This window comes from Pyrgilauda ruficollis, unplaced genomic scaffold (assembly GCF_017590135.1).
Source record: "Pyrgilauda ruficollis isolate IOZ18807 unplaced genomic scaffold, ASM1759013v1 scaffold31, whole genome shotgun sequence".
NCBI lineage: Eukaryota > Metazoa > Chordata > Aves > Passeriformes > Passeridae > Pyrgilauda > Pyrgilauda ruficollis.
Window position 1 is genome coordinate 2,528,241 of NW_024524489.1, and position 27,580 is coordinate 2,555,820.

General features: G+C 48.6%; 1 protein-coding gene across 3 annotated transcripts in view; it reads left to right on the forward strand.

The window, feature by feature from the left end:
• The window catches only part of BCL11A (BAF chromatin remodeling complex subunit BCL11A), a 70,162-nt gene that overhangs the window by 34,945 nt on the left and 7,637 nt on the right, over positions 1 to 27,580 (forward strand). The window contains exon 3 of one of the 3 annotated variants that reach the window (XM_041474134.1): positions 25,493 to 27,411. In XM_041474134.1, coding sequence (XP_041330068.1) covers positions 25,493 to 27,411 — 1,919 coding nt within the window. Of the gene's footprint in view, positions 1 to 25,492; positions 27,557 to 27,580 lie in introns of those variants that run through there. The other 2 variants (XM_041474135.1, XM_041474133.1) reach the window with 2 other exon arrangements.

Below are 27,580 nucleotides of genomic sequence, written 5' to 3' on the forward strand. Positions count from 1 at the left end.
GGTGTGTGGGATGTTCCTGCTGCTGGATCCTGGAAAAGTCACCAACTAAGAGCAGCTCTGGGTTCTGCTGGTGCTTTTGCTGGTTGACATTTGACTGATCCTTGATGGTCATTCCCAGGCTCCAGCATCCAGATGTTGCTTAAGGGAATGGTAGGCATGTATTGGAAGAACTGAAACAAAAAAAACCCCACCAAAACAAAAACAAAAAACAACAACAACAAAAACAGAAAAAGAAAAAAAAAAAAGAAAGAAAGAAAAAAATCAGGAAAGGAAAAAAAAAAAAAAGGAGGGTCTGTGTAGTCACCAGAAATATTCAGAAATATTTGCCCCAGAAATTAAGGTAAATCCTTTGGGGTTTTTTCATAGTGTTGAGGACTGTGGAGGAGAGGTCACTGGCTCCATCCCACCAAGCAGCAGCATGTGCTGTGTGGTCTTCCTGCCTCACCCTTGAGACCCATCCCAGCCCTGCTTGTCTCCCTCTTTGTCCATCCAGTTGGTGTTTCCTCCGGTGCATGGAGCTGAATGGCATCCAGCTTCTGCCAATGTGGAGGTCCTTGGGGAAAAAAAAAAAAGGATAAAAAAAGAGATGTGTGCTCCTGCTGTCTCCCGTGGACCCTTCCTGTTGCATCCCTTGAGAAACGTGCCTTGTGGATGTTTTGTTTTTGCCTCAGCAGCCGGCAGCTCTTCTTGTTAGCGGAGGTGTCAGCCGCTGGCTCACTGCTGACTGCGGGGCCGAGTCTCCGTGTCCCACTGCAGGCAAGGAGCTGGCCCTGGGCACGGCCTCTCTCCCACCCACCCCTCTGCCTGCTCCTGGGCCCGTGTCTTGGCAAACGTGAGTTGCCTCCTCTTGTTTATTTATACAGGATTTTTTTGGGAGACGGCCTGACGGCAGTCAGTGTCTTCAATTGGTTCTCCATGGATGAGATTAGTAGTTGCTCAACTACTTTTGCTGTTGATTTTGGGTTTGTTGGGAGGTTTTGCCCATGGGTGTGTATGTGGGCTTGGGTTCTGCTTTGGGGAGAATCATTGGTGCCCCCTGTGTAGCCTGAAAGCCTTGAAAATCTCAGCCCTGGGTGCAAAATGTGCTGTCTGAGTATCAACACTTCCTTCCTTCCTTCCTTCCTTCCAGGAGAAAACAGAGTAGTGCTGGCAGTTGTAGCACAGTGCCTTGTTCTTTTCTTACGGGAGCTCTGGATTAATGGCAAAAACATGGTCTGGACGCTGCTCTGCAGCCTTCAAAAAATCTGTTTGTTTGTTTTTCCCCCTCGGCTGCGGAGCGGCGGGCGCGGGGACGCTTCCCACCTTTCTGCCATATGTTCTCGGGTTCCACGGGTGGCTCTGTGGGACCCACACTGCCCTCCTTCCTTCCCTCCCTCCCACGCAAGCTAAAACGGTATTTTCCTCCCGCTGAACCTTACAAGGTTTTCCTCCATGTGCACTTCAGTAGGTTTTAACTTTTTTGTCTCGAATCCAAGCAGCTTTAATCAACATAAACGCTTGCGGTGGGTATAGTTTGCCGCATTTAATAAAGGGTGAGCCCCCCCCCTGCTTTTTCTTTCTTCTCTTCTTTCTTTTCATCCCTTATTTTGCATTCTGCTGCGCGCGATGAGCGTTTAATCCCTGCCCTTCTGTCTGTTGAGATATTATGTTTTTTTAATAGTGCTTGTTTATGACTAAGGTCAAAGACAGTATTTCAGAACAAAAATTAGAGTTAGTTCATAATTGAGTACATATGTATGTTACTGTTTATTTTTATAGTTTGCTAATTTATTTTTAAACAGCTCGGTTGAGCCAACATGTTTATAGGTCTGTTTATCACATGTCTTGCCAGTCGGAGTGCTAAAAGACACATGCTTTTCAATAGCACAGATCCAAAGTGAAATTAGATAATACCGCCAGGTAGCAATTTAATTACATTAATTGAATGTTTAGGTTGAAATGTAGTTTTGTAAGGGCTATAATGGAATACATTTATAAGTGTCTGCATATAAATCTTGGCATTTAAAATGTTACTCAAGCCTGCTGGCAGGGAAATGAAACTCCATTGAGTGTTTTTGAGGGAGAAGTGGAGTATTTCACTTTGAGTACTGTGCTTGCCATCGCTTGGGGTTTGTGCCCTGTCGTGGCTGTTGGGAACCTCTGTGGGTGCCCATTTCCATGGGGAGTTACCTGGTGAGGAGGATTTGTGGCCCCATCCAGGGTGATGGGATCAGGAAACAGCATCCCCTCTGAGTCCTGATGGGGAGATAAAGGAGTGAGTCCCAATGGAGAGATAAGGGGTGAGCTGGTCTTGGCAGGAGCGTCCTGTGTTAGCCACCATGGAGAAGGTGTTTGTCCAGCTGAAACCAAGTCCTTGTGGTCGTGCACTGGGTAATTCCCCAAGGTTGCCAGCTGCTGTACTGGATTGTTCCTGTGGGTTCTGGCCGTGGGCTGCCTTCCCTGTGCAGGGAGCTGCTAAAGAGCCCTGGAAAGGCAGCTCAGGGAGGCTCCCTTGAAGAGCAGAAGCTGTGAATGAGCCACGCTCTCCAGCCCGGATGAGGATTTAATCCTCAGCGTAAACATGTACAAATAACGTATTGTCAGGAGAGGGAAAGGGAAAATTCCTTCGGTTTGACAGTGCCCAAGAATAGCAGGCTTGGTTGGGAGAGAATGGGAGGAACTGCTCTGGCACTCTTTGGTTTTCCTTACACCAATGCCTTTTGCATGCACCCATTTCCAAGTAAAATGCTAAAATCATGGCATTTCTGGTGGGAGTGGGGCTGGGCTTTTTGCAGATCTCTTCTAGGATCCCGAGAGCCGAGTGAGGTTTCAAAAGCAAAAAATAATATAAATAAAAAGGAGCAGGAGGTCATAGGTAGATTTTTATCAGGGCTCAGGGATAGATAAGGGGTAACCAGAGGAGAGTCACAGCTTGTGCAATGTTCTTGTACCACAGTGGTGATCTCCTTTTGGGTGCCTGCATGCCAGGAGGGATGGAGGAGGAAGAGGAGGGATATGCAAGGCCTAAACACCCGGGCAGTGGGAAATGTTTGGAATTATGCTGGTGGCAAGCAGGCCCCTGGCATTTCTCAGGCTCTTGTATCCCACACAAGCCAGGAAAAATGCTTCAGGCTCAGCACAGGGATCTTTCCATCAGGTTTGTGCACACACTTGTGTGTGGGAGCTTGAAGCCTCTCCTCCCTGGTGTTCATGTGGGGTGGGATGGTCAGCTGAGGTGTGGGCTTTTCCCCCCTGGTCTTGAAGGGTTGATGTATGCCTTCAGCCTCTTGCAAAGCATGAGTAACACTGAAATGTGGGTTCTCAAGTCGAGGTGCCTCCAGTGAATCTGACATATTCGGCAGTCATGGCTGGTGTTTTGGCAAAAGCTCCAGTTTCTTCTCCGTTTTTTGGATCAAAGGAGGATTCCCTGTGTGTCTTGATGGACCTTCGTGGTGGGGTTTGGCCTTGTGGGTCAGGTTCTGCTGAAAAAACACAGCACAAAGCTACTGCTGGACAGGCTTTGATGCACATACTAAAATATTTAACTGTGTTAATAGCATTTGCTTTCTTTCCTTCTTTATTTCCCCACCAGTCTGTAAACTGATGACTCTTTAAGGGCCTGATCTGCACTTGAATATGGGGTGGCTATTTGTCCCCTCCTTTTGGTAACTTGTGACTAACTGTCTTAAAAAGCTCTTATCAGTGGGGTTTTCTCATCTCCACTCCTTTTAGCTGAAAATAAGTGACTGATTTCTATAGTTTGATCTTACAAAGGCTCATCTCTGGCTTAAGACCAACTAGGTCTTAGTTTGTGCTGCAAAAAACAAACAAAAAAAATATATATACTCCAAACCAGAGGACTTTCAATGAAAGTTACAACATAAAACTGAAGTTAGAGTGGTCTCCACCAGGTGATTACCGTAATTCTGAGTGCTTGTTGCTGGGCTTGAGGTTTCTACATGCTTGGGAATGATTCCAGCTTGTTTGGGCTTGGGAACAAAACCTCTCCGTGATGCTGCAGCCAGGGTGGAAGGGATCCAGGGAGCACTGGGAAGCAGCACAGCACCATCCCCGTGCTGAAGGCTTGTTTTAATGACTAAAGCTAACAGAGCATCCCATGGCATTGCAGTGGGAGTGTTTGCAGGCTCAGTTCAAAATGCTTATTTAAAAATAATCAGTCATGGCCTAAAAGCTGCCTTATTTTAGGAGGAGACCAAGATGTCAGACTGCTGTATTAAGGATGCTGAAGTGGTACCTGTTTTAGGATAAGATTGCAGTCTTTTTGGGTTGGAGGGCATCTTTTTCAGCTGTGATTCTGCTGCTGTCCTTGCAAACATAACCCAAGTTGGTTTTGTCTCAGTTTTTGTCTCAGGTGACAGAGTTGTTTTTGTCTCCAGTTGTGCTGGAGAACAGCTGCAAACACTCTCTGGGGTTTTATGTGGCCTAGGCTTTGAGACTTGAGCACAGGAGTTGATAAACTAGCTCTGCTGATGGTCTTCTCTTACATTTGCAATGGGATCTGTGTTTTTAAGATCTTTTTTTCCCCGAGTCTTTGAGGGTAGGCCACTTAAAGGACTCACAGAGCTGTATTTTCTTTACAGTAATGAGGCATCATGACATACCAGTTGTGGGAAATCTGATAGACTTGGGAGACCCTAGGAGGGCAGCAAATTACTTAATTTACTTCGTGTGCAATAGTCTTAATTTTCAACTATTTGAACAACTGATTGCTGGGGCAATCATCAGATCTTCAGAGTTAAGATGTTTCCTGCTGGAGCTGAGCATTAGCTAAATCAGCGATGGCAAAACGGAGCGACTGCACGCGTCCATCTGAGGGTAAAGAGGAGAAATTAAATCCCTGAACCCGGGCTCCAATGCTTTCTTCTTTTGTGGGAAGGTGAGGCAGGTGAGGCTCACCTGCTCTGGAGGCTGGTTGTCCAGGTGGGGAGCCGGGGCTGCCTGGCTGTGGCCGTGGCTCTGGTTGGCTCCGGCAGGAAGGAGCTGGGTCTGGTTTCCTTCTGAGCTCTCTGCTCAGTGATTCTCCTGGTATTTGCTCATTGTGAGTAAGAGCGATAAAATCTAGTGGTGGAATTACATTATGTCTTGGGTGCTTTCTTTCCAAATTAGTACTAATCCTACGTGTCTTTGACCCATTTCACCCAGACAGAGGGCTGGATTCTGCTGCCTGTTTTCCGTGAGCAGCTGGCCGAAGCAAACAGACCTTGAGTAAAGGGATTAGAAACCAGCCCTTCACTTGGGTGAGGTGTTGGAGTCCTTGTGCTGTGGAGAGTCCTTTCTTGAATGTGTTTTCCCCACAAGCTTTGCACAGGTACCTACTCATCAAGAGTGGTGGTTTAGCTCACAGGGATGGGAAGAGAGCAGCAGAAGTGCAGAGCAAGGCACCCACGGAGATGGAGCCCATTTTATTCACCAAGATTGAGCTTGTACTGGAGCAAAAAGGACAGAGGACTTTTCATTTTGAAAACTCTACACCACTGAAAAAAAAGTATTTGAAATTGTTCAGAAAGGCAAATGGGCATGGATGTTCAGAGACCTTATGCCTTCCCATGCCAGAAGAAAATGAAAAATTCAGTGTGAAAGTATTTTCTTATTTAAAAGAGCCCTGAACTGGACTATAAAATGCAATACTAATTTCTGAAGGCTGAGAGCTGCATGAGTGAGAATATTTAATTACAGTGGCAAAGTACAAACATTTCCTAGCGAGCACTCATTGTATTAATAATAATGAATTAATTCCTTGGCTAAAACATACATCCTGCTCCTGTACTTTTTTAGTGGGCTGGGAATCCGATCCCTCTTTTTATTTTGCTGAAAACCGCCCGGCAAGTAGGGAGGGTAGAGGCTGGAGACGATTTATATAAACAGAGGCTTTATGTTCCTCTGTGGGGATGGTGATGCCGGGGTTGCATGGTTTTGGTTTAGCAGAGGCGGCGAGGACTTTAAGCCGATCAGCTGATGCAGGGGGCCCGAGTATCTGACTGCTCCAGCGATAAGTGTCTGTACAAATATTTATACAATCCCGATAGTCTTTTGGATTGCATATTACAGCACAAAAAGCTGTCAGATTTCCAGGCTTTCCGAGGCGTGCTTCTTACGAGGCTCGTGTTCGTTTTGCCAGCGGACAGCGGCGAGCTCCTCCGCTCCCTCCTGGGAGCAGGGTAGGTGCTGAGCCCCTGCAGCACCCAGCCCCAGCTGATGAGCCCCGTGAGAGCCTGGCTCTGTTGGTTCAGGCTTAGCTCTGAATTCACGCAATTCTGTGGCACAGGGCTGACTCAGATTGAGTGATTGAGACTGTGGGCTGAAGGAGCTCAGAGCAAAGGGTGATGGGGAGCAAACCCTGCGTTTGAGACGTATTTCTGTGCCGGGCTGCAAACTCCCACCTTATCCTGGCTGGAATGCTGCTCCTCCCTAGGGTCACTCACAGAGGGTTTGATCCCAAGTCTGCAGCTGATGGTTGGAGGTTTCCAACTGACGCAGATGTCAGATCGGGCCCCATGTAGGAAAATGACAGCTGTCACCCAGAAGGAGAGGTTAAGAGGTTTTAGTAGCTAATACGCAGATGTAGATGGATTTGGATCGGTGTAGAGGAAAACTCACCTTAGTGCCTTTTCTGCTAGAAATTAGTCCAAATATCCACATAGGTAGATATCCAGGCATTGCTGATGTTTTCATTGAGATTTGTGCTAGACTTCTGTTTTTTCTTAAAGCTTTCTCGGAGCCACGGGATTCCAGGATCCTACTGGCACTCTGGAATAGAATTTGACAACGAGACTTCAATTCCACTTCAGATCGGATATATCCAGGCAGGGTTCACACTGCTTGCTGCCATGAGGCCAAAGGGATTATTCCAGATCTACAAAACCAACAAGAGTTTGAGTCAGTGGTAGGGAAAGCTGGAGGCTTCACCAAAGTGACGGGAATAAATGAGCGCTGTCAGTGGAAAGCAGTGGCTGTTCTGGAGCAGGGTTGGAATAGATCAGTAGCTGCCTCAGCCCTGGCAGAGAAAGCCCTGTGTTTTCACATGCTGATAGTGATTGCCTGTCCTGTTCCACTTATTGGTAAGATTAGGAGTTTGGAAAATATTTGCAAGGTTGTGAAACCACAGTCTGGGGTTGCTGAGGGCCTCCTGGTGTCCTTCAGCATCGCAGTTCGGGATAACCTTGGTTTTTAGGGATGAGAGTGTGTCTTCCAACAGCTATAAGTGTCTCTCCAGAGGTTTCAAAGGAGTGGGCTCTTTACTTCCAAAGCAGCATTTGTTTGTTTTTAGGGCATGTTTTTTCCCCAAGGAAAGAAGAGTAGCAATCCCATGATCAAAGACACAAAGCAAATTGCTGCGGAATTTTTGCTTGACAGTATTTGAATACAAAAAGAAGTAGTATATAATTTTAGTATATAATTTATAAATGAGTCATGTGTGCCTTAGCTCTGGCCTCCTGGAGCAGTGTCAGGTTCAGCAGCCTGTGTCAGCCCATCACCTGGGATGTGGTGCTGTACAGGGAGAGCAGAGCCATGAGGCTGCTCCCACCACATCCCTGGCTATGGTGAGCCCCTCTGCTGCTGCATCACTCTGGCTTGGATAGGTGAGCTGCATGCAGGGGAAGGATCAAGTGACTTGGGGAGGAAAAACTCATCTCCTGATGCTTGTGGTAAGGAATAAAGCCAGTTTTTCCATGGTGGCTGGTTAATTTGCTGGGACTGCTGTGTGCCCTACTCCTTCACCTCCCCATGCTGCAGCATCCCTGCTTGGCCAGTATCACTGGGCAGACCATGCCCAGCACAGCAATGTGGTTAGCCAGATAACAAGGGCATTAACCCTGTTTTTGTGTCCATGTTCTAAAAGGAGTAGCCCCATTCCTGAAATTGTACCTGTAAACCTGGTGTCTAAATCGTCTCACTAGACTACAGCATCGCTGCTGGGCCCGGCTGCAGCAGGTGCAATGAGGCAGACCCCTCCTTCCATGCAATTATTTGAGCTCTTGTGGGGCAGTGCTGTGCTCAGAGAGGCTTTAGCAGGATAAGAACAATTAGGGCTGGTTTTCTGAAAGTAGTAGGGTTGTGCTTAAAAATGCCTGTTGGGCTTGGAAGGGCTGCATGTGTTTCCCTGGCAGCCTCTCCTTCAGTTTCCAGCGGGGATGTGCTCTGCCACTGCAGCATCCCAACTTCAGAGGAGGCAGATGGAAACAGTAAGTGCTCAGGGCAACTTTAAGGCAGCATTATTAATGTCACAACCCCAAAAAGGAGTCTGTGTAGTGTATTGCTCGATGTATAGCTGGAGATTCTGTTTGGTGTCTCACAGGCAGCATAGCTGGAGCAGGCAGGTTTTGTAGTGGTCACCTGTCCCCCTTGCTGATTCCTCCAGTGCCAGTAGCTCTCTGGATGGACACAGTGGCATGGGACATCCCTCACCATGAGTCCAGAAGTGCCTGTAGCCACACACCACTTTGGAGGGCTTTTAAAAGCTCAGCTTTAGAGGAGATGGGAAAGTAAGTGCAGAATTGCTTCCAACACCTTAAAAATGTTGATGTATGGCGGACAGGGCACATGCACTGCAGCTGTTTGTGACCTGATCTGATAAGGAGCTGCATCAAAAGGACGGATGGCTTCCATGGCTCCCATTTTGGTGTCATCCAAGGCTGTGGAAGCTCAGTGGTGGCAAGGATCTCTGTAAAGCTGAGAGCTTAAGCAGCAGCAAAACTGGAAGGTAAGCAGGGTCCAGACGTGCACATCCTACTCCGAAAACGAGGGCCCAACTCAGCAGTTTGCCTCAGGATTGGGACTGTAAATTTGGCACTCTCTAAACAGTACCAAGGTCAGCCCCTCAGCTCTGTGGCTGGTCCCTGCAGACTGTCCCATAGATAGCATCTTACAGAAATCAAAGCTGTGTGCACCTGCTTGCAGACACCCAGGTACCGACTAAACGCTGTGAGCAGCCTCAGTGCTGAAACTGCAAACCTGCTTTAGAAGATGGCCTTTAATCACAGCAAAGCTTTCCTTCTGTGTAGGTGGTGACTGGAGTGCAGGTGCAGGGGGAGGACTGGAGCTGCATGGGCTGGTTTCTCAATCTCTGCCTGCTGCAGGAGGTGGTGAGGTGTGCTCTGGGGACAGCTGGGTGACGAGCGATCTGGGACGTGCCATTCAAGGGCTGATTATTACGACTTTGTGAGGATTTTTAACGTATCTCTCTTTACTCCAAGCGTCTTCTAGCAGTGACACGTGCCCGAGTGGACAGACAGACAGGTGGTGGGATGCTGCCCCACAAAAGCCCACGGGGAGCCCGCAGCAAACCCCGCTGGCCGCACAGCCAGCTGCTGCCCCACGCGTTGCCTCAGCGGGCAGATGTCGGCGTTGCTCAACGCCAGCATGACCCGAGTGTCTGTTTATTAACGGATAAGATGGTCGGGATGGCGCACGGCTCCCGAGCTGGCCTGTGCAACTCCTGTGGTTTCCAACTGTACTTATCAAGGGAGGGGGCAGCCTGCCCAGCCAGGGTGTTTCCTCTAATCAGTATTTTCACATGCCAATGGCAGGCAGATGTGCAGGGGGCAAAGGCTCGGCCATCTCTCAACAGCTGCTCAGGGGAAGGAGTCACCTAAGGCAAGGCTGGGGAGATGAGAAGAAACGTTGCTCAGAGCAAGGAAATATTCCCCAATGCAGGGTAACATGGGGAATTCACAGACACACCCGTGGTCATGAATTTTCACCGTCCCATCTAGAAGGAACCAACTCCTTGCAGTATTGCCCGGCAGTAAGTTCAGTTCCAGAAACCCTTCTCCAAGTCCCCTTAGAGGCTTCTGCTGTTGTCTGCCCCGCGTCCCCGAGCCGCTGCGGGCAGCGCGCGAGAGTGTCGCGGGCTCAATTTAACGGCATCTCCCCTGCTTATCAGACTATATAATAAACATGGCTTTTAGGGGGGACTTTTTGGGGAGGGGTGCGAGGCAGGCGGTGAATGGAGAGGCCAGACACCATTGTCTGGCAAGAATGTGAGTCGCCCTGGGCTCGCCTTCCAAATTGTCCCAGCATCAATCCCCCCTCCTTTGCGGGATTTCCTTCTCCAGCCGGGGTTTTGTTTCGGAACAAGCGTTGGTCAAACAAGCTTTTGTTTGCGGTCAGTTGCTTGGCACACATACACCACTTCTGGTGGGGGACAATGAGGAAGCTGTTTCGGGGGCAGCTGCGGTGGGACTGAAAGGGAATACTGATGGAAAAAAGGGCGCGGGGAGGAAATAGCTGGGTGGAAATTAATTGGGAGGATCTTATGAAGTCTGGGTGCTCTGCAGCGGGGTCGGGAGAGCGGCGGGGAGTCCTTCGATCTTGCTGCCTCATCCTGCTCGCCGCCTCGTGCTGGTTTGTGGGACTTCTTCCCCCCAGGGTACCCTGCTTCAGAGCAGAAAGTTGGACAAAATATTTGTGACTGTGCATCTAAAAAGCTTTCTTTCAGGAAGAAGTAAACTTATTTACAGCAATAATAGAGTTTAAAGGAATTGTGTAAGTGAGACCGACTTCTTTGTCAGCAAAAATTGCAGCAAAACTGTTCATAGATGACATTACCTAAATGACATTACGTACGTATGTCCTTTCTTTCACATTTCCTGTAATCCTGTTATGGCATTGTCCCATTACCTCAGGCACTGTCATCTTTAAATGCTGTCAGATCTTAACTGGATGGCCAAGGACATCAGAAAAGGATCGAGGTGAAGCTTACGGCAATTTCAGACCTGTTGTATATATGGCCATCTCCCAGCCTGCCCCTGGATGGGGTGTTTTCTGATAACATGTTCAGGTAAAGTGATGACTCAAGGACTTGTACATCTTCTGTGGAGGTGCTGCCCATCCTCACTACATCCAGCACCCTTTCTTGGGAAGTGCAGGGTGTCAGGCACAGAGTGTTGAAGGTGCTGGAGGTGGCAAGTACGAGCTGTGTGCTTGTTGGAAAGTGCTCCCATCCCCAGGACAATGAGGACCCAGTGGATGGAATGAGCAACTCTTCAATTCCCTGTACAGCCTTCATGGCATTACTGACCATTGCAAAGCACGTGGAATTCCTCGGACTTAAGTGCAACATGTTGGTTTTAATACTTTTAATATTATTATACTGCTGAAAAATTACATGATGTCAATTTCTTTTACTCCAACCACGAATGGGCCTCTGTGGCTTTTTAAAAGTGCTCCAAGACGTGGCAGCAGATGGGAGGACTGCTGCTTCTGCTGCTCACCTGCTGAAATATTCAGAGCTCTTAAGTGGGGAGCGGGGAGCGTTGGCGTGGAGGCAGTGCCTGTTTAAACTGGCAGCCCCTCTCACCAGGTCATAATAGTGATGGTGATAGCTGCCAGCTCCGGGGGCAGGAACTGTCATTTTGTTATCTCTGGGTGCAGTGCTGTGCTCTTGAGGGGTTCTGGTCCCCCGTGGTGGCTGCTGGACCTGGCTGCAGTGCAAACAGCAGCAGCCCTGAACCTGAAGCGCTCGCTGCAGACAAACATCTGTGGCCAGGCGTGCACGGATGGATCTGGTTGTCCATCTTTGGCCCTGTGGGCTGCTTTTCCCAAAAAGCAGGGCTGCTCTGTGTGCTGGCAGCAAGGGAAGTGATGCCAGCATGTGGCTCCCAGATGGGTTGTCCTGGCTGTGTGGATGTAGAGGTGCTGCTGGCAGGTCACAGTGTCCTCCTGTGCCCTTGAATGTACAGCAGCATGTGTGGGCTGCCTGCTGTAGCAGCAGCAGATGGGTGATGGAGATCCCACCCTCCTTGTGAAGAGTCAGAAGAGGAAGACTCATGGATGAAGAGCAGGAGAGTGGTTCATTCAGCCACATGCATTTGGCCCAGCACAAGGGTTAGACAGCACCAAGGCTTCCTTTAGTCCCAGGGATGCTAAAGACCATAGCCTGGGTCCACAGATTTTTCTGCTGAAAAACACAGCCCCTGGTGTAAGGAAGGATATTATCATATGACCATGTAGCCTGCATGGGAGGTTGTGTGCTTGATCAGGTGAGGGTAAGGGGTTTTTTGAAAGGCTGTTATTGGTGTCTGAGTGCTGGCAGTTACAACACTTAATTACATTTTCTTGTAAGAAAACACTTATGTTGCTAAAAACTAGGGTTCTCTACAATCTGTTTTGTATGCTTAAAAACTCTGGCTTTCATTTAGTTCTTTACCATCAATGCCATCTTTAATGCATCTTCCAAGGCCAGCCCTCAGGTCTTATTCTCTGCTAGTCTGAGGCTGTGAGTGGGCCATGCCAGGAGTGGAACAGCTCTGCCCCCTTCTCCTGCAGGATGTGCTGGAGCCATCTCATCTCTCCATGCCTCCCACAGGCCCATGAAGGCTCTCCCTGGAAAGGTCTCAATCCAGTGCTTCTTAACTGGACATGGTTTGTGAATTGCTGCCCATCTGGCTGCAAAATTGATGGCTTTTTGGATGCTGGAGGACGATTTTTCTCTCCTTTCCAAATCTCTTAATAACTGAAGATTTGGGTGTAAAAGCACTAACTGCACACAGTTCACTGGGGTTTTTTTCAGTCATAGCTTGGATTTTTTTTCCCCCTATGGGCACAGGAACCATTTATAGCCGAGGTGGGCCGAGTTTGCAACTTATTAATCTCTCCCTCACATGTGGGTTGAAAAGAGACACCATGCCTTTATCAAATGCCAGGCTAGCACAAAAGCCTATGCAAAATCATCATCAAATCCTATTAGAGGTGGAAAATATCTCTTAGATCATCTCATTCATTTCCCTGCCAATGCTAGACAGTTCCTGAGAGTTAATTTTCTAGCGTCTGCCGCCAACTCCCTGTGTGACTGCAGGTCTGTCATCTTGCCTTTGGGTTGTCACTGTAACTTCCACGCGTTTCTATACATTTCCAAACAAGCCTTGTTTTCTTCAGTCATTGCCAGTGTTGCTGTTTGCCCTGCATTAGGTGTTATCAGTGGTTTCCACTCTGGAGAGCATCACCGGACCTTGCATGTGGCTGGGAAAGGCATCCCCACGGAATGGGGCGTGCTGGGTGCTAAGGGAAGCTCTGGATGTGCCGTCCCCTGGGCAGGGGCTCCATCCTCTGCAGCCACAGGCACTGGGGAAATGAAATCTCAAAAGGAGGTTTCTCTCCTGCAGTTGTGGATGGATGCAAGCAGATTGTCCCCCAAAAGCAATTCCCTTCTCCCAAACCCTGCCGGTGCCACCTTTGATAAACTCCCACCCTAAAGTTCTTGACTGGCTGTGACATCCACTCATCAGGGAGGAAAAATAATAATTCAACACTGGAGCTATTTATAGCACTAAGCAGATGCAGATTTCACCAGGGCTTGTTTCAGAGAAGGAAACGACATCCAGGAGCAGGATAACCTTACTTGTAACTTCCCGGTAGCGCCGGCGGCCGTGATTGAATTCCCCGGCATGGCAAGGGTCTGGGCAGCCCTGGCAGCGCCGCAAAGGTCAGTCCAGCAACTGTCACCCGGAAAGCATCAAAAGCACGAGCTGTCGATAGCGACCTGCATTTGCAGAAAATCTGAGGGCTTTCTAATTAACTGAGGATCTCTAAATTAGAGCGAAGCCACTCGACAAGCCCCCTCGTACGCCTTAAGTGTCAGGGCTCAGCTGATCGGCGCATCTAACAAGCGGCTGATTTTTAACAGTAGCTCTGAGACTCAATCAGCTCCTAATGGCTCCGTTTCAAAACGTTTCAGTGCATTTTTCATCTCTTACTCTGGAATTTATGCTCTTTGTTCCCTGCTCAAATATTCTGGCGCTCTTCCTTAATTTCAGGCTTCTGCCTTGCGACAGCTCCTCTACCCTAACTAGGCAGCTCATTGCCTGCCTTTCCCCGCGTGCGATTCTCTGCTGTGGCCACTCTCTCTGCTTTCTAATCAGTAAGTTTCAGAAATTCCCCCTCTCTCTCCCCCCTGATGTATAGGTAGTGCTGCAGGGTCTGGAATTTCCTAATTATAAGGAAACCCATGTTTAAGCAGGCCTGGTGTAATAGCAGCTGAAAAGTGATTTTATTTCAGCTTTAAGATAGGGAGCCAGTTTGGAAATGCCCCTGGTTTTGACTTTCCCCTTGCTGCTGTTCTGTGGTGCCACAGATTTGGGTGGTGGTGCTTCTGATTTACACCATGGACAGTGAGATTGAACCTTCCTTTCAGCTGCATTCACAGCAGAATTAGGTTATGCACATTTAAACTGAGGGCTTCGAGATGCTGGGAAAACGAGTGGGGGATCTTTTCTGACACGTAACTCCTGCCACCGGTAATGAGACCCTTCGATGCATCCTTGGGAAGGCAGCAGGATAAACTCCCACCTAAACAGTGATAGGGAACAGGTAAATTCCATTCAGGAAGGTAGAGAGTTAATCAGCAACTCTTAAAGACTCCTCCATGTGTGTTTATGTTCCAACAGCTTATCCATATCTTTGCAATTATTCATGTGAAATAGAATATAAATCCCACAGCCTAATTTTTCTTTGAAAAAATTTCCCCAGGTAATCAAATCCTGAAGTGCATCTTCTATTCCGGTGGTTTTATCAGTAAATCAAATTTTTATCATTTATCAGCAAAAGTTAGATTTAAGCATCTTCACTGTAATGTTTGAAAGATGAACATTTGTTTCAGTGGGTACTGTGCCAATCAATAATCTTCCAGCTTGACTCAGCTATCAATTATTGCTGCAATTATTTGTCTAGTTGGATATTTAAAATGTCATCAGAAAGAGATGATTACATATTCCAGAAAGCAAGGCACTGTATAATCAGATGAACTGAATTCAGTTAAATGTAGTGTGGTGCTAACCTGTCCTTCAAAGCTGAATTCTGCAGCCACGACTGAAACAACAGCTTTCTGCATTATTGTAAGGAAACGGATCTTAACCTTGGAACGGCGCGTGTTATTGGGGTCGGGTAATACTCGGCGAGAGGAGACCTTGCAAGCCTGGAAATTGAATCAGCCTTACTGACATAAAAGAGGGAGGTGGGGCTGTATGGTTTTTTTGGGGGTGTTTTTTTTTTTTTTTGGAGGGTAGAGGGCTGGCTTTGTTGGATTTCATCTGCAAATCTATAAATAAGGAGATCCACTCTGTATCTGCCTTTCTGGGAGTTTCAGCTCCTGAGCTCGGAGCGCCAAATTTCCGCGTGCCCTTTTTGCATTCCTTGACTTGATGTATGTGTGGTAAATACTCTCTGTGCCCCGAGAATGCAATAAAGCTGTAGCAATTCTTGCAAGTCTTACATCCTTCCAAACTCCAGATATTCGGAGTATTATATCATTTTCAACTTCAAGGATATCTCAGCGATGGAGAGGAGACAGGATAAACCGGAGAAGACCGGACAACTTTACGACACCTTTTGGTCCTATTTGCAAAGCAGAGAGGGGGAAAAAATATATGTAATTTATCGATTCTACTAATACTTGCTTGTGCAAGTTATGAAACTAAACGTTGTAGGATCTGGTTCAGCACTTGCTGTGCTTGCAACTCCATGGTGACATTGAACTTGCTCAGGGACTGTATAAACCTTTGCCTTCCTGGCAGATGATTTGCAGGTGGAGGTGTCGTTTGGGGGGACCTGCAGTTCCCCTGACCCACTTTGTCAGGATGGTTTGCTGCTGGCTAAACAGCATTCATTTCAAAGTGAGAGGAAAGCGAGCCAAAGGAGAAGGCTGGGAAAGAGGAGAGTCTGAAAAGGATCTGTTTTGGGAAGGAGATGGTGGAATAAAGCTTTCAAGGAATTCCTCAGCCACTGACTTGGCTGAGGGCTGGGGATTTTTGGCTCCACGAAACTCTTCCTGAGGCATGGGTGGGAGCTGGGTGCCATGGGCTGGGGAAGGGGACATTGGTGGTGTCTGGCTGATAAGAAGGGCCAGGAGGGGCTCTCAGAGACCACCATATCTCCTCAAGGTGATGGTTTAAATACACGTGGCTTTGCAGAGCTGGGCACATCAAATAGAGACACTGAGATGGGAAAAAACAGCAAAAATAAAGCAGGGCCATGGGTGACGAGGGGATTGATGGCCCAGCCATGCTGTGGCAGCAGTGTCCCTGCTGGTGAGCAGCAGTGGGAAGTGCAGCCCCACTTTCTCCCTGGGAAGGGGCTCAGCCGTTCGGAAGCACACTCATCTCTCCAGGAGTGCCCCGTGTGGCAGAGCTGCCTCAGCCTCCAGCAAGGTCCTGCAGCACTGATCAGGTCAGCAGGCCTTCTTCAGGGAAAAAGCAGACCTTTCTTCAGGGAAAGCAGCGTCCTGGCGTTGGTGTGGGAGTCTCTGTGTGTGAGAGACACTGAGTGCACGATGTGCATTGCAGGCCAGCATCCGCCGCTCGCCCTCGCCTGTGCTGGGTGCTGGCTGCACGACTGAGCTGTGCCAAAACTGCAGTGCAGACAGGGAGCAACACCCCCTGCCCCACACAAATAGGGGTGACCCCGGTGCTAGAGCATCTCCTTCCCCTCCTGGGCAAGTAACTTTCTGAAGCGTGCTCTGCCTTTCCTTCGGATGCTGCCGGCCAGGGAGAAAACAGTAAGAAAGGGGAACAATTCATTGTGTAGGTGTGTGAGTGAATGGAATGATTTGGAAGCTCTTTGTAGCTGTATAATTACAGCACTGCATTTAAAAAGTGAATTATTGACTTGATTGTCCCCAGCAGCCACTGGGTAAATGCATAATTATGGACTGTTGGAGCCAGGTACCGTTTGCTGGATAATCAAGTGAGGCTGTGGAAAGGCTTTGATGCCCTTTTTGTGGCAGGGCTTAGACAAGACTTAGTCCTTGGTGGGTCCAGTTGGACCTTCCAGCAGGGGACACACCTGGTGCCAGGTAAGTCCAGAGGAGCTGATTTAGCAGGTGTCACTCCAGTGATGCCTCCTCTGTTTAAGTCTTTTACAATCCCTATGCTGTGCTTGGAAGAGGCAGTCAGGGACAGGCATGTGGGGGAGATTGTGCCCCACAGAAACACAGGATGATTTGGGTTGAAGGGACCTTAAAAACTATCCAGTTCCAGCCCCTCTGCCATGGGCAGAATCACTTTCCACTGGAGCAGGTTGCTCAATGCCCATCTAACCTGGCCTTGAACACTGCCAAGAATGGCATCTGGGATGTTGGTTACTTCACTAAGGATGTTTTTAGAGATGTGTGGTGGTATCAGTGGAGAGTTCCTCCTGCAGGACTGAAAACACTTCACCCTTTAGGTCCCAGCACTGGTGTTGGTAGTCACTGGAGCTGCTTCCCACGTGGTGCTGAGGTGTGCATCACCCCTCTTTCTCCACCCCATAGCATTAATGCATAGGGTGCATGTGTGCACGTGACCAGGTCGTCTTTGCTTGAGGCCTTTCTTCTAAAACTCCCTCAGAGCTGAATTCCAAGCACAGCATTGTTTTCCCGTGACAGGTTTCTTCTGTTCCTCGCTAATCAAGGCGCGACAGATTTCCACCCCGCTTAGGTTTTAAAAAAGCACAAAATCAGTCGCAGGCTGATACCTCACTTGCCAAGTTGGAGCTGGAAGCAGGTTTTCTTGGTGGCCAAATTGTCATTGCCTTGAAAATGGTGACAGACGCTGAGGTCAGGCCACGGGACCCCAGCACCCCACTGAGGCTCCGACAAGCCGTGTGTTTTGTTGCTCGTTGCTAATGAGCAACATTTTTTGGGGTGGGAATCTAAGTCTGTGGACTTTGGTTCTGGTAAGAAGAATGAGTAATGTTGAGGCTACAACCAAATTGGTTACCCATGAAATGCCCATTTCTTCTCCAGACAGGAACTGGTCTCCCTGGTCCCACCCCTTCCCTACTGCTCTTTCCTCAGGCCCAAAAAACTTCTGCTTTATGGAAACTTGAGCAGTGCTGTAAAACCCAAGGAAAGCTTGGCTTTGAGAGAAAATGGGGAATTCTTGGAGTTCCTAACTCCAGTCTAAATCTTCGACTGGCAAAGCAATGCCAGCTGCTGTTTTATTATTGCTGGGGCTTGGGTTTCTTTTTGAAGTTTGAGGAGTCATGGCATTAATCTTTTGGTCTGGTTCTTCCTTAAAGAGGGTTTTTAAAAAAAGGTGTAATGAAAAAATGGTGTTACTCATACTTGGTTTGGAAAATATTTTCCCAGTTTTATTAATATAATTTCAGGAAGTCTGAATTTGCAGGCAGAATAATTATTTTCAGGAATATAAATATCAATATTGATAGATCAGTCTCAGTATTGAATATTAATTTCAGGAATACCTTTTATCAATGAGTTGCAGTAAAGAAAATCCAGTAGAGATGGCAGATAGGACATTGAGAGTCCTGCAAAGCAAAATTTCTTCTGGATTTTTTGACTTTTTCATGACTAAGCTGGTCCCAAGACTCCACCAGGCCTTTGAATAAACAGCGTGGACTCGGTTTGCAGAATTTTATTTGCAAAGGCAGAACAGCCATGGCATTTCTTGTTTTACAAGCAATACTACATCACTTTGTTCAGATTTTTGGGGATATTTTCCTTTTTTAGTATTTCTAAATCTTTTTCCTCTGATGACAAAGAGAAAAGGTTAGAGAGCATTTGTTGTAAAGGCAGCTACTGCTGTTATTTAGTGTTATTCCAGTTATTATGAGAGCAGCAGTGACTGTGCTGATGCTCCCAGTGCCAACAGCTGCTTAGGACTGGTTAATGACGGACCAGGTTAATCACACGCCTTTTGTAATCCAGAGGATCAGGAGGAGGAATTAGTGCAAGAAGGAAAAAAAGACGTTTGGACAGTTACAGTTTCCCTTGTGAACTGATGCTACCAGGAAAAGGTGAGTCATGCCAAAGCCAGCTCTTCCTTACTGAGGGAGAAGTGGCTGCTGCAGGAATGGAGCAGGACCCGCTTATCTCCCGGCCCTGCGACGCTTCCTGTGTCCCAACTGTTTCACCTCACTAGTTTGCAGTTGAAAGGAAATTCAGCAGTATGGATTTCCAAATGAGCGAGAGAGGAGGGGGGAAAAAAAAAAAGAAAAAAGAGATATTTGACAAGCCAGATGGAGAACTGAATCAAGTACAAGTGGTAACAATTAACTCAATTTTTTTTTCCTTCCCCCCTTTAAATACCATAACGACTCTGAATTTATCAGTCCAAAAATCAAGCAGTCAGTTGACATTAAAGCTGAATAAAGAAGTTCCTGGGTTTGGCTCGGGCTGTTCCTCCCACGATTGTTTGGTGGCGAGCAGAAGAGAGGGGGATGCTTTAACTTCTGTCCTTGCTGTTGGGTAGGGGAAGGTGTTTGTGTGCCATGTAGGTGCAGGTAGCCTTGGCTTTGCTTACACGTGCAGGTGTCTTGGGAAGGTGAGGGAGAACACAGGAGCAAAGCCATCAGGGGCTGTGCTGGTCTGTGCAGGGATGCTGTGGAGAACAGGGGCTGGGCTGTCCAGGCAGCAAGGGCCACATCCAGGTCTGCTTGGAGATTTCTCTGGCACGGGGATTTCTCTGAGGGAGCAAATCTGCAGCTGTGAGTGAAATCCTTGCACCCGCCATTGGCACGTGCGCAGCCACTGCTGACGGTTTGTTTGGGAAAACACTGGGAAAACTGGGGTGCCTCTAATGCTCCGTGTTTGTGTGCAGCTCCTGCAGTGCCCTGGGGTAAAACACACCTTGTGTTCAATATCCTGCTCCTTAAGCAGGGGCTCCTTCCCCAAACAGCATCCTGTGCTGTGGGCCTGGCTAGGTGCACCAGAGGATGCTGAGTGTGCTGTGTCCAGCGAGCAGCTTTCCTGGATCCAGCCCTGACTTTTGAGAAACTAAGGAAGCTCTTCCAAAGCACATTGGCACACGCTTGCAGATTATTCCATTACTCACTTGGCAATGCCTGAACTTGCATGCCTAGCTCCAGAAAGGCTTTTTTAATTTTTTTTTTTTTTTCCCTCCCAGCAGTGGCATCTAGCTGACAGCTTCTCCTCCCAGCTGGTCTTCTCCCCAGCATCTTGTCTGGCTTTGCTGCTGGTGGCTGTGGAGATGGCTGTGGTTCTTGCTCTGAGCCAGCTCTATTGTGCCTGGAGGTGTTGGCTTGCTCCGACTCGGACTCTCAGAGTGTGCCGGGTGTATCTGTGAGCACTGTACAGAAGCCCCAGCTTTTCCTTAATATTAAAAAAGCCCCTTAATGCTGAAAGCAGCCATCTCTTCATATTTTACTGAGTAATTGTGCCAACTGCCCTTAAAGGCACTCAAATGCCAATATCCATCCCGCTCATTTGTTAACATTTTGCGGATCAGAAGCTAAATCTGTCACTCGTGTGTCACTGGTTAAGTCACTTCTTCTGGGGGCATGGCAGGCAAGAGCTGTTCTGCTGCATTTTTTTTTTTTTTTTTAAGCAGGAGCCAATAACTTGAGAAACACTGGACATTTGTGCTGTAGTGAAATGCTGTGCCTCATCACTGGTCTTTTGCCATCCAGGATGTAGAGAAGGAATTAAAACGTAATGGTCGATGCTTCACTGAGTGAGGCCAGTCAGGTGTCATCTTGGCCCCAGTTTTCTATTTGGGTCATGGTATCCCCATGTAATTCTCCTACAGGGGTAATTTCCAAAGTAGGAAGAAAATGAGCAGTAAAATTGACTGGGAGGAAAATGTACACACAAAAATGCGAATGGTAATTGGAAGCTATTTGTAAAGAGTTGATGAGCTGTCCAGGAAGGAGAGGGCAACTTTGGCCCCAGTCCAAAACCCACTTCACTCGCTTCAGTGGTGAGATGAGAACAGCAATTAGATATTAGAAAAATCAATATACGACAATTAAAAAAAAATGGAAAATGGATAGGAATCAATTGCAGTGAGAAACCATGGCGGGTAGAGAACGGGTCAGGAGAACTGGAGATGCTGAGGAAAACTTGTGCCTGGCACCAATGGGGAGAGGAGGAGAGAGAGAGAGCTTCTCAGGATACTGGAGAAGGAAGGGATAAATGGAAGAAGCAGTTAGGTAGAAATTTTTGATAAATATTCCTGCTGTAGACCTGGAGAGCAGCTGTGTTATGTTTCTGTATCATAAGGTGGGTGCTGTTTTTTTCTAGCTCATTGGTAGGCAGGGAGGATCTGAGCAGAGAGAAAAAATATTCTTCTTCAATGGAGAGAAATATTTTTAAATAAAAAGGCCCTGAAAAGTTGCACCCAAGGAACCCTGAAGAGTTAACCTGTGATGCTGGTTTTTAGAAAGCTTATGAACTGGGAAAATGCTGTCAAGAGCTGGTCAGGGTAACGTGGGAGAGTTGGCAACACTTTGCTTATCTCTTCTGGGCAAAATAACAGAAGAACCAACATAAGATTAAATTGATAAAGAATTAAAGGATAGAAATATAATTCGCGCCACTCAGCCTAGATTTATGGAATATGGATCTTGTCAAATAAACCCGATTTCATTCTTCTAGATGACAACTTTGGTTGATAAATGTGGATGAAATAGAGTGCACAGCGCCGAGACATTGCGGATGGGAATGGGTGGTACTGCTGGCACAGGTGGTGCAGAGCTGCCCAGCAGACTGGGGGGTGTGGGGCTTGAGCTGGAGAGCTCAGCAGTGCTGGCGGGGCCTTGGTGGTGCTTAGTGCTTTGTTGGTGATTTAGAAATGAATATGCAGTTCTGGTTGATTGGCACTGTGGGCAAAGCAAAGGTGGGTGCAGAACAGGAGGGGCAGGTTAATGGTCTGGAAAGGAAGGAGTTGAGAAGACACCAGGTCCAGCCTCACGTGGCCTTGGGCTGGAAGAGTGGAATTGGGGTTGTGCTTGCAGAGCTGGGTGCAGTACCCTGGAAGGTATCAGCCCTGTGGGAAGCTGAGGGAAAAATCAGGTCCTTCCCAGCATGATGCCAGGATGAGAAGGGCTAGGCTGGTCCTTGGGTAGTGGAGGGGTGGCCTCAGGACAAAAAAATAACTGGATTTTGAAGTGTGCCTCAATTTCATGAAGAACACCTTGGTGTGTGTGAGGAGCCCATTGTGTACCAAGAGCTTTTCCGTGTTTCAACCACAAAAAAACCTCAAAATATAAAGAGAACAGGTAGAGGTTAGAGCTAGAGAAGTTCAGGTAGATCCCAATATCCGTCTGTGACTGGTGGCAAGCAGTGGGTGCTCTCCCTGTTTGCTGAGCTGGTTTGAATAGATTTCACCAGGATTTTGTGCTCTGCCCTGTGCTTTGCAGGGCTGGAGGGCGTCGTGCTTTACTGGAAGACACTGTGCTGGTCACAGAGTGATATGTACTGCAGGGAGGGTCATAGGGTGAGAGCTGGGAGTCCCTTTCAGCCTCAAATTCCTGAACTGAGAAGTAGCCAAGGATGTGAGCTCCAGCCCCAGGATGTGAGCTCTAGCCCTGCTGCTGGTGGCCAAGGAGAGCTGGTTCAGCAGTGGCTCCTGACTCCTGGAAATCAGCTGAAGGCCCCAGTGGCATCACAATGGATGACAAACCCCATCACTTTGTCCTGGTGGATGGTGAGGCACAAAAAGCCCTGTGGGACCTTCTCCAGCTCTGTCCTTGGCCAGCACCAGCTCCTGCATCTCCCTGCTGTGAGACCCGCCTCGCTTGCCCATGGCCATGCCCAGATGTGTTGGCTGGGAAGGCTGTGTGGACACAGGGCCTGGCCCACACAGTAAGGAGACATCAGTGGATATGGCCTTTGGGTCTGACTCTTGAGGGGACCCAAATGGTGTCCCAAAAAGCCCACGGTGCTGGTGGGATGGGAGCAAGGGAGGGCGAGTCCCTTCCCAACCCAGGGATTGCCGCGGCGGTCGAAGGACCCGTCTTGTTGCTGTGGATTAGTGCCATAATTTTTGCAGTTTGGCAAGGCTGCATCAGACTGGAACGTATCTCTAGGTGGTGATATGGTCAGTCAATAGCCTTCATAATTAAACAAGCACTAATAGACAAATTAGAAATCATGTCTCTTCAGAGCAGGAGGTGGAGACAAATGGCTGTTGGATTTTAACTGTTTCGCTCCGTTGTCTTTTTTGCCTGGTTTTACGTTGCTCCCTTGAAAATGGTGGTTTGTTTAGGGAAGTTTTGTATATAAACATGGTTTTAAATGTAAATTATTATCTTGATTACCAAACACGGACAGTGAATTGAAAACTTGTTTTTCAGAAAGCAAGCACATGAAGAATAATCTTACATTTTACACTCCACTAAGTCAATGTAGCCCTAATTCTGCCACGCAGGAAATCAATTCCGGTCTTTATAACAGTCGAAGATGTTATGAACAAAGTAATTTTGCAAATTATGGCAAGTAACACATTTATTGATGACTGTAGCTTAGGAATTTAGAATTTGTGAGCACTGTAATATAATAAGACTGCACTGGCAGGAGCTGAGTGAAATACAGATTATACGGTGAAACTGTAATGCATCATTTGCTATTAGTGGACTGGTAATAATTACCAGTTTCAAAGCAGCTTTTTCCATGTAATCTTTAGTCTCAGTCGTAACAGCCCCTCTCATTGACATTATGATTACACGAGCTGCCCTTACGATCTAGAATATCTAGTTGATGGGAATACTAAAATGTGGTAGCAAACGCTCAATGTTGTATCCTCATTATAAGATAAAATGCTATTTTCCCTGACCTGATCTATAAGGTAGAGAGGCAAGGTAGTGTTTCGTTGTTAGCTCCCACCACGGTGTTAAAAACGTCCACTTCAGTATGATGAAGCAAGATAATTTTTTTCCCCCCCGAGCTCACAAATGAGCATAGGAATGTGAAAGTCCAATTGAATTTCACTCTAATTTCAGCAGATTTAAGTATTTATCTGTGCTCACATGCCTGGCACATACTAAACACAACAGTGCATTTTATTCCAATGCAGGCTTCAGAGTGAAACATTAAATATTATTCCAAGGGCTTTTAAAGTGATTAAAGTGTTAAATGCCTGCTGTAGATGATTGAGGCTCTCTGCTTGCCTGATTCAGCTTCTCAGGCCAAACGTAGAATAGCGGCAGAGCCGGGAGGCAGGGAGGGAAGCTGGGATGGAGCAGTACAGCCAGTGCTGGATCTCAGGATCACGGAATGGTTTGGGTTGAAAGGGACCTTAAAGATGCCTGTTTCTGTCCTGTATCCCAAGATCACTGAGGAGGAAAATGCCCACATGACACTTTTCCTCCCCCCGCCTTGAGATGGGAAAAAAGATGGGCACACATAAAGTGATGTTGCCTTTCCTAATTTGCCTTATTTGGTTTTTTAAAATCTTCCTTTTCTTTGTATTAGGCAAATAGGGGAAACCTAATGAGGGCAACTCTCAGTGCAGCCTGTTTACCCAAGAGAGATGGCTAACTAAGGAGCAGATTCCTTGGGATGTAAATGTTCAGTCAGGGCAGGAATATGTGATGAAGGCCAGTACCATCCCAAGTGCTGATGCCCTTGGAAGGCTCCTGGTTTATCTCTTAGCTAACCTCAATGTTATTTTTATTTGTTAAAATATCACTGTGAGAACTGCTGAACAAGGCTGGAAATGAATTTATATCCTTCTCTTAGCTCCAGCTCTGGTTTACCGGCATTTAGCAAGAAGCATCCATATGGGGGTGGAAGTGAATTATTTGCAAAATCCCAGTAATCAATAAAGGCACCCTCACCTTCACCATATCTCACGCCACTCTTCCCTCGCAGGCGGTCCTCAAAAAGTTATTCATCCCCCTTGTTTTGCCATATATTAGAAGGGGCTGCTTTCTGCTGTCATTATTAGCCGGCTTTTTGTTTAGTTATTTATTAGTTGGTTGCTCTTTTATAATGTCCGTGTTATCTCCAAAAATAAATTATCATGAAATAGAGTTAGCTCACTACTTGCCAAAGTGGCATTTACCATCCTCAGCTTCTTTTCAGCGCGAGAGAAATAATGCGGCTCCGGCAGGGCGCTCGGCCAGGCCTCCTGGCCGGCCTCCAGCTCTTTCCCTGGCGGAGCTGCGGCTCTCTCTGTCTTCTCCTTTCCCTGTCCTGTGCTCAGTTTCCCACCCCAGTCCTTTTTATTTCTTTCCTTGCCCCAGAGGTGAATCTCTGCTGAGGAGCAGAAGTTGATTCTTAATTTTGTACACATTGTTAGGCTCAAAATAAGGAGGAGACTAAAAATGTGTTGATGCCCAGCTTGCTGGCAGTTATGATGCTTTGAACTGATCTGTGTGGAGTGCTTTTCAGAAAGGAATTTCTTTATTTTGTATTTATTTATCTATTTATATATTTGTTTACGTATTTATTTAGGAATACTCTAAATGCCTGCAGCCCCTTGCGACATAAAAGTCAACTGAATTGGAGCTGGCATTGATTGACTTTAACATCTCTTGCTTTTCTTGACTTGTTTTATTCTATGGTTACCCAACATGGTTCAGTCTTGAACCCAGACCTGGGCAGGAGGCGGGAGGAGGTGGATGTTCTTGGTGTGGATTTGGATCTGCCCCTCACCTCTTCCCATTCCTGCCCCCTGCCTGTCCCTCAGCTGGGATGTTCCTTGCCCAGCTCCCAGCTGAGTGTCCCAGAGGAGGAGAGGAGGTTAGGCGGGGAGGTGAGCGCTCGCCCGCCGCTAGACGGCCGGAGATTGACGCTGCTTGTTGTGTTATTTTGCAGGTAAAGATGAGCCCAGCAGCTACACGTGTACGACATGTAAACAGCCTTTCAACAGCGCCTGGTTCCTCTTGCAGCACGCGCAGAACACACACGGCTTACGGATCTACCTAGAAAGCGAGCACGGCAGCCCCCTGACGCCACGGGTTGGTATCCCAACAGGACTAGGTGCAGAGTGCCCTTCCCAGCCACCTCTCCACGGGATTCACATTGCAGACAATAACCCTTTTAACCTGCTCAGAATACCCGGCTCGGTCTCGAGGGAGGCGTCGGGGCTGGGAGAAGGGCGTTTCCCACCCACGCCGCCCCTCTTTAGCCCTCCCCCGAGGCACCATTTGGATCCGCATCGCATTGAGCGCCTGGGTGCGGAAGAAATGGCTCTGGCCACCCATCACCCTAGTGCCTTTGACAGGGTGCTGCGACTGAACCCCATGGCGATGGAGCCCCCCGCTATGGATTTCTCCCGGAGGCTGCGGGAGCTGGCCGGCAACACCTCCAGCCCACCCTTGTCCCCGAGCCGGCCCAGCCCTATGCAAAGGTTGCTGCAGCCCTTCCAGCCCGGCAGCAAGCCCCCGTTCCTGGCCACGCCGCCCCTCCCTCCTCTGCAGTCTGCTCCTCCTCCCTCCCAGCCCCCCATGAAGTCCAAGTCCTGCGAGTTCTGTGGGAAGACCTTCAAGTTTCAGAGCAACCTGGTGGTCCACCGCCGGAGCCACACGGGGGAGAAGCCCTACAAGTGCAACCTCTGCGACCACGCCTGCACGCAGGCCAGCAAGCTGAAGCGCCACATGAAGACCCACATGCACAAGTCCTCCCCCATGACAGTGAAGTCGGACGACGGGCTCTCCACCGCCAGCTCCCCTGAGCCGGGCACCAGCGACCTGGTGGGCAGCGCCAGCAGCGCCCTCAAGTCCGTGGTGGCCAAGTTCAAGAGCGAGAACGACCCCAACATGATCCCTGAGAACGGGGATGAGGAAGAGGAGGAGGAGGAGGAGGAAGAGGAGGGGGATGAGGAAGAGGAGGAGGAGGAGGAGGAAGAGGAGGAGGAGGAGGAGGAAGAGGAGGAGGACTTGAACGAGAGCGACAGGCCGGACTATGGCTTTGGGATGAGCCTGGAGGCGGCCCGTCACCACGAGAACAACTCGCGGGCTGGCGAGGAGGGCCGGGCGATGCCGGACGTCATGCAGGGCATGGTCTTGAGCTCCATGCAGCACTTCAGCGAGGCCTTCCACCAGGTCCTGGGGGAGAAACACAAGCGGGGCCACCTCCCCGAGCCCGAGGTGCACAGGGACACTTGCGACGAAGACTCAGTGGCCGGCGAGTCCGACCGCATCGACGAGGGGGCCGTCAACGGCCGGGGCTGCTCCCCGGGGGAGTCTGCCTCGGGAGGCCTGTCCAAAAAGCTGCTGCTGGGTAGCCCCAGCTCCCTGAGCCCCTTCTCCAAACGCATCAAGCTGGAGAAGGAGTTCGACCTGCCGGCCGCCGCCATGCCCAACACCGAGAACGTTTACTCCCAGTGGCTGGCGGGCTACGCCGCCTCCCGGCAGCTGAAGGACCCCTTCCTCAGCTTCGGCGACTCCCGACAATCGCCCTTCGCCTCCTCCTCCGAGCACTCCTCGGAGAACGGCAGCCTGCGCTTCTCCACGCCGCCGGGCGAGCTGGACGGAGGGATCTCAGGCCGCAGCGGCACGGGAAGCGGAGGGAGCACCCCCCATATTAGTGGCCCGGGCCCTGGCAGGCCCAGCTCAAAAGAGGGCAGACGCAGCGACACTTGTGAGTACTGTGGGAAGGTCTTCAAGAACTGTAGTAATCTCACCGTCCACAGACGGAGCCACACGGGCGAGAGGCCGTATAAGTGTGAGCTTTGCAACTACGCCTGCGCCCAGAGTAGCAAGCTCACCCGGCACATGAAAACACACGGGCAGGTGGGAAAGGACGTTTACAAATGCGAGATTTGTAAGATGCCTTTTAGCGTGTACAGTACCCTGGAGAAACACATGAAAAAATGGCACAGTGATCGAGTCTTGAATAACGAGATAAAAACTGAATAGAGGTATATTCGTACCCCCCACCCCCATCCACACCGCCCCACCC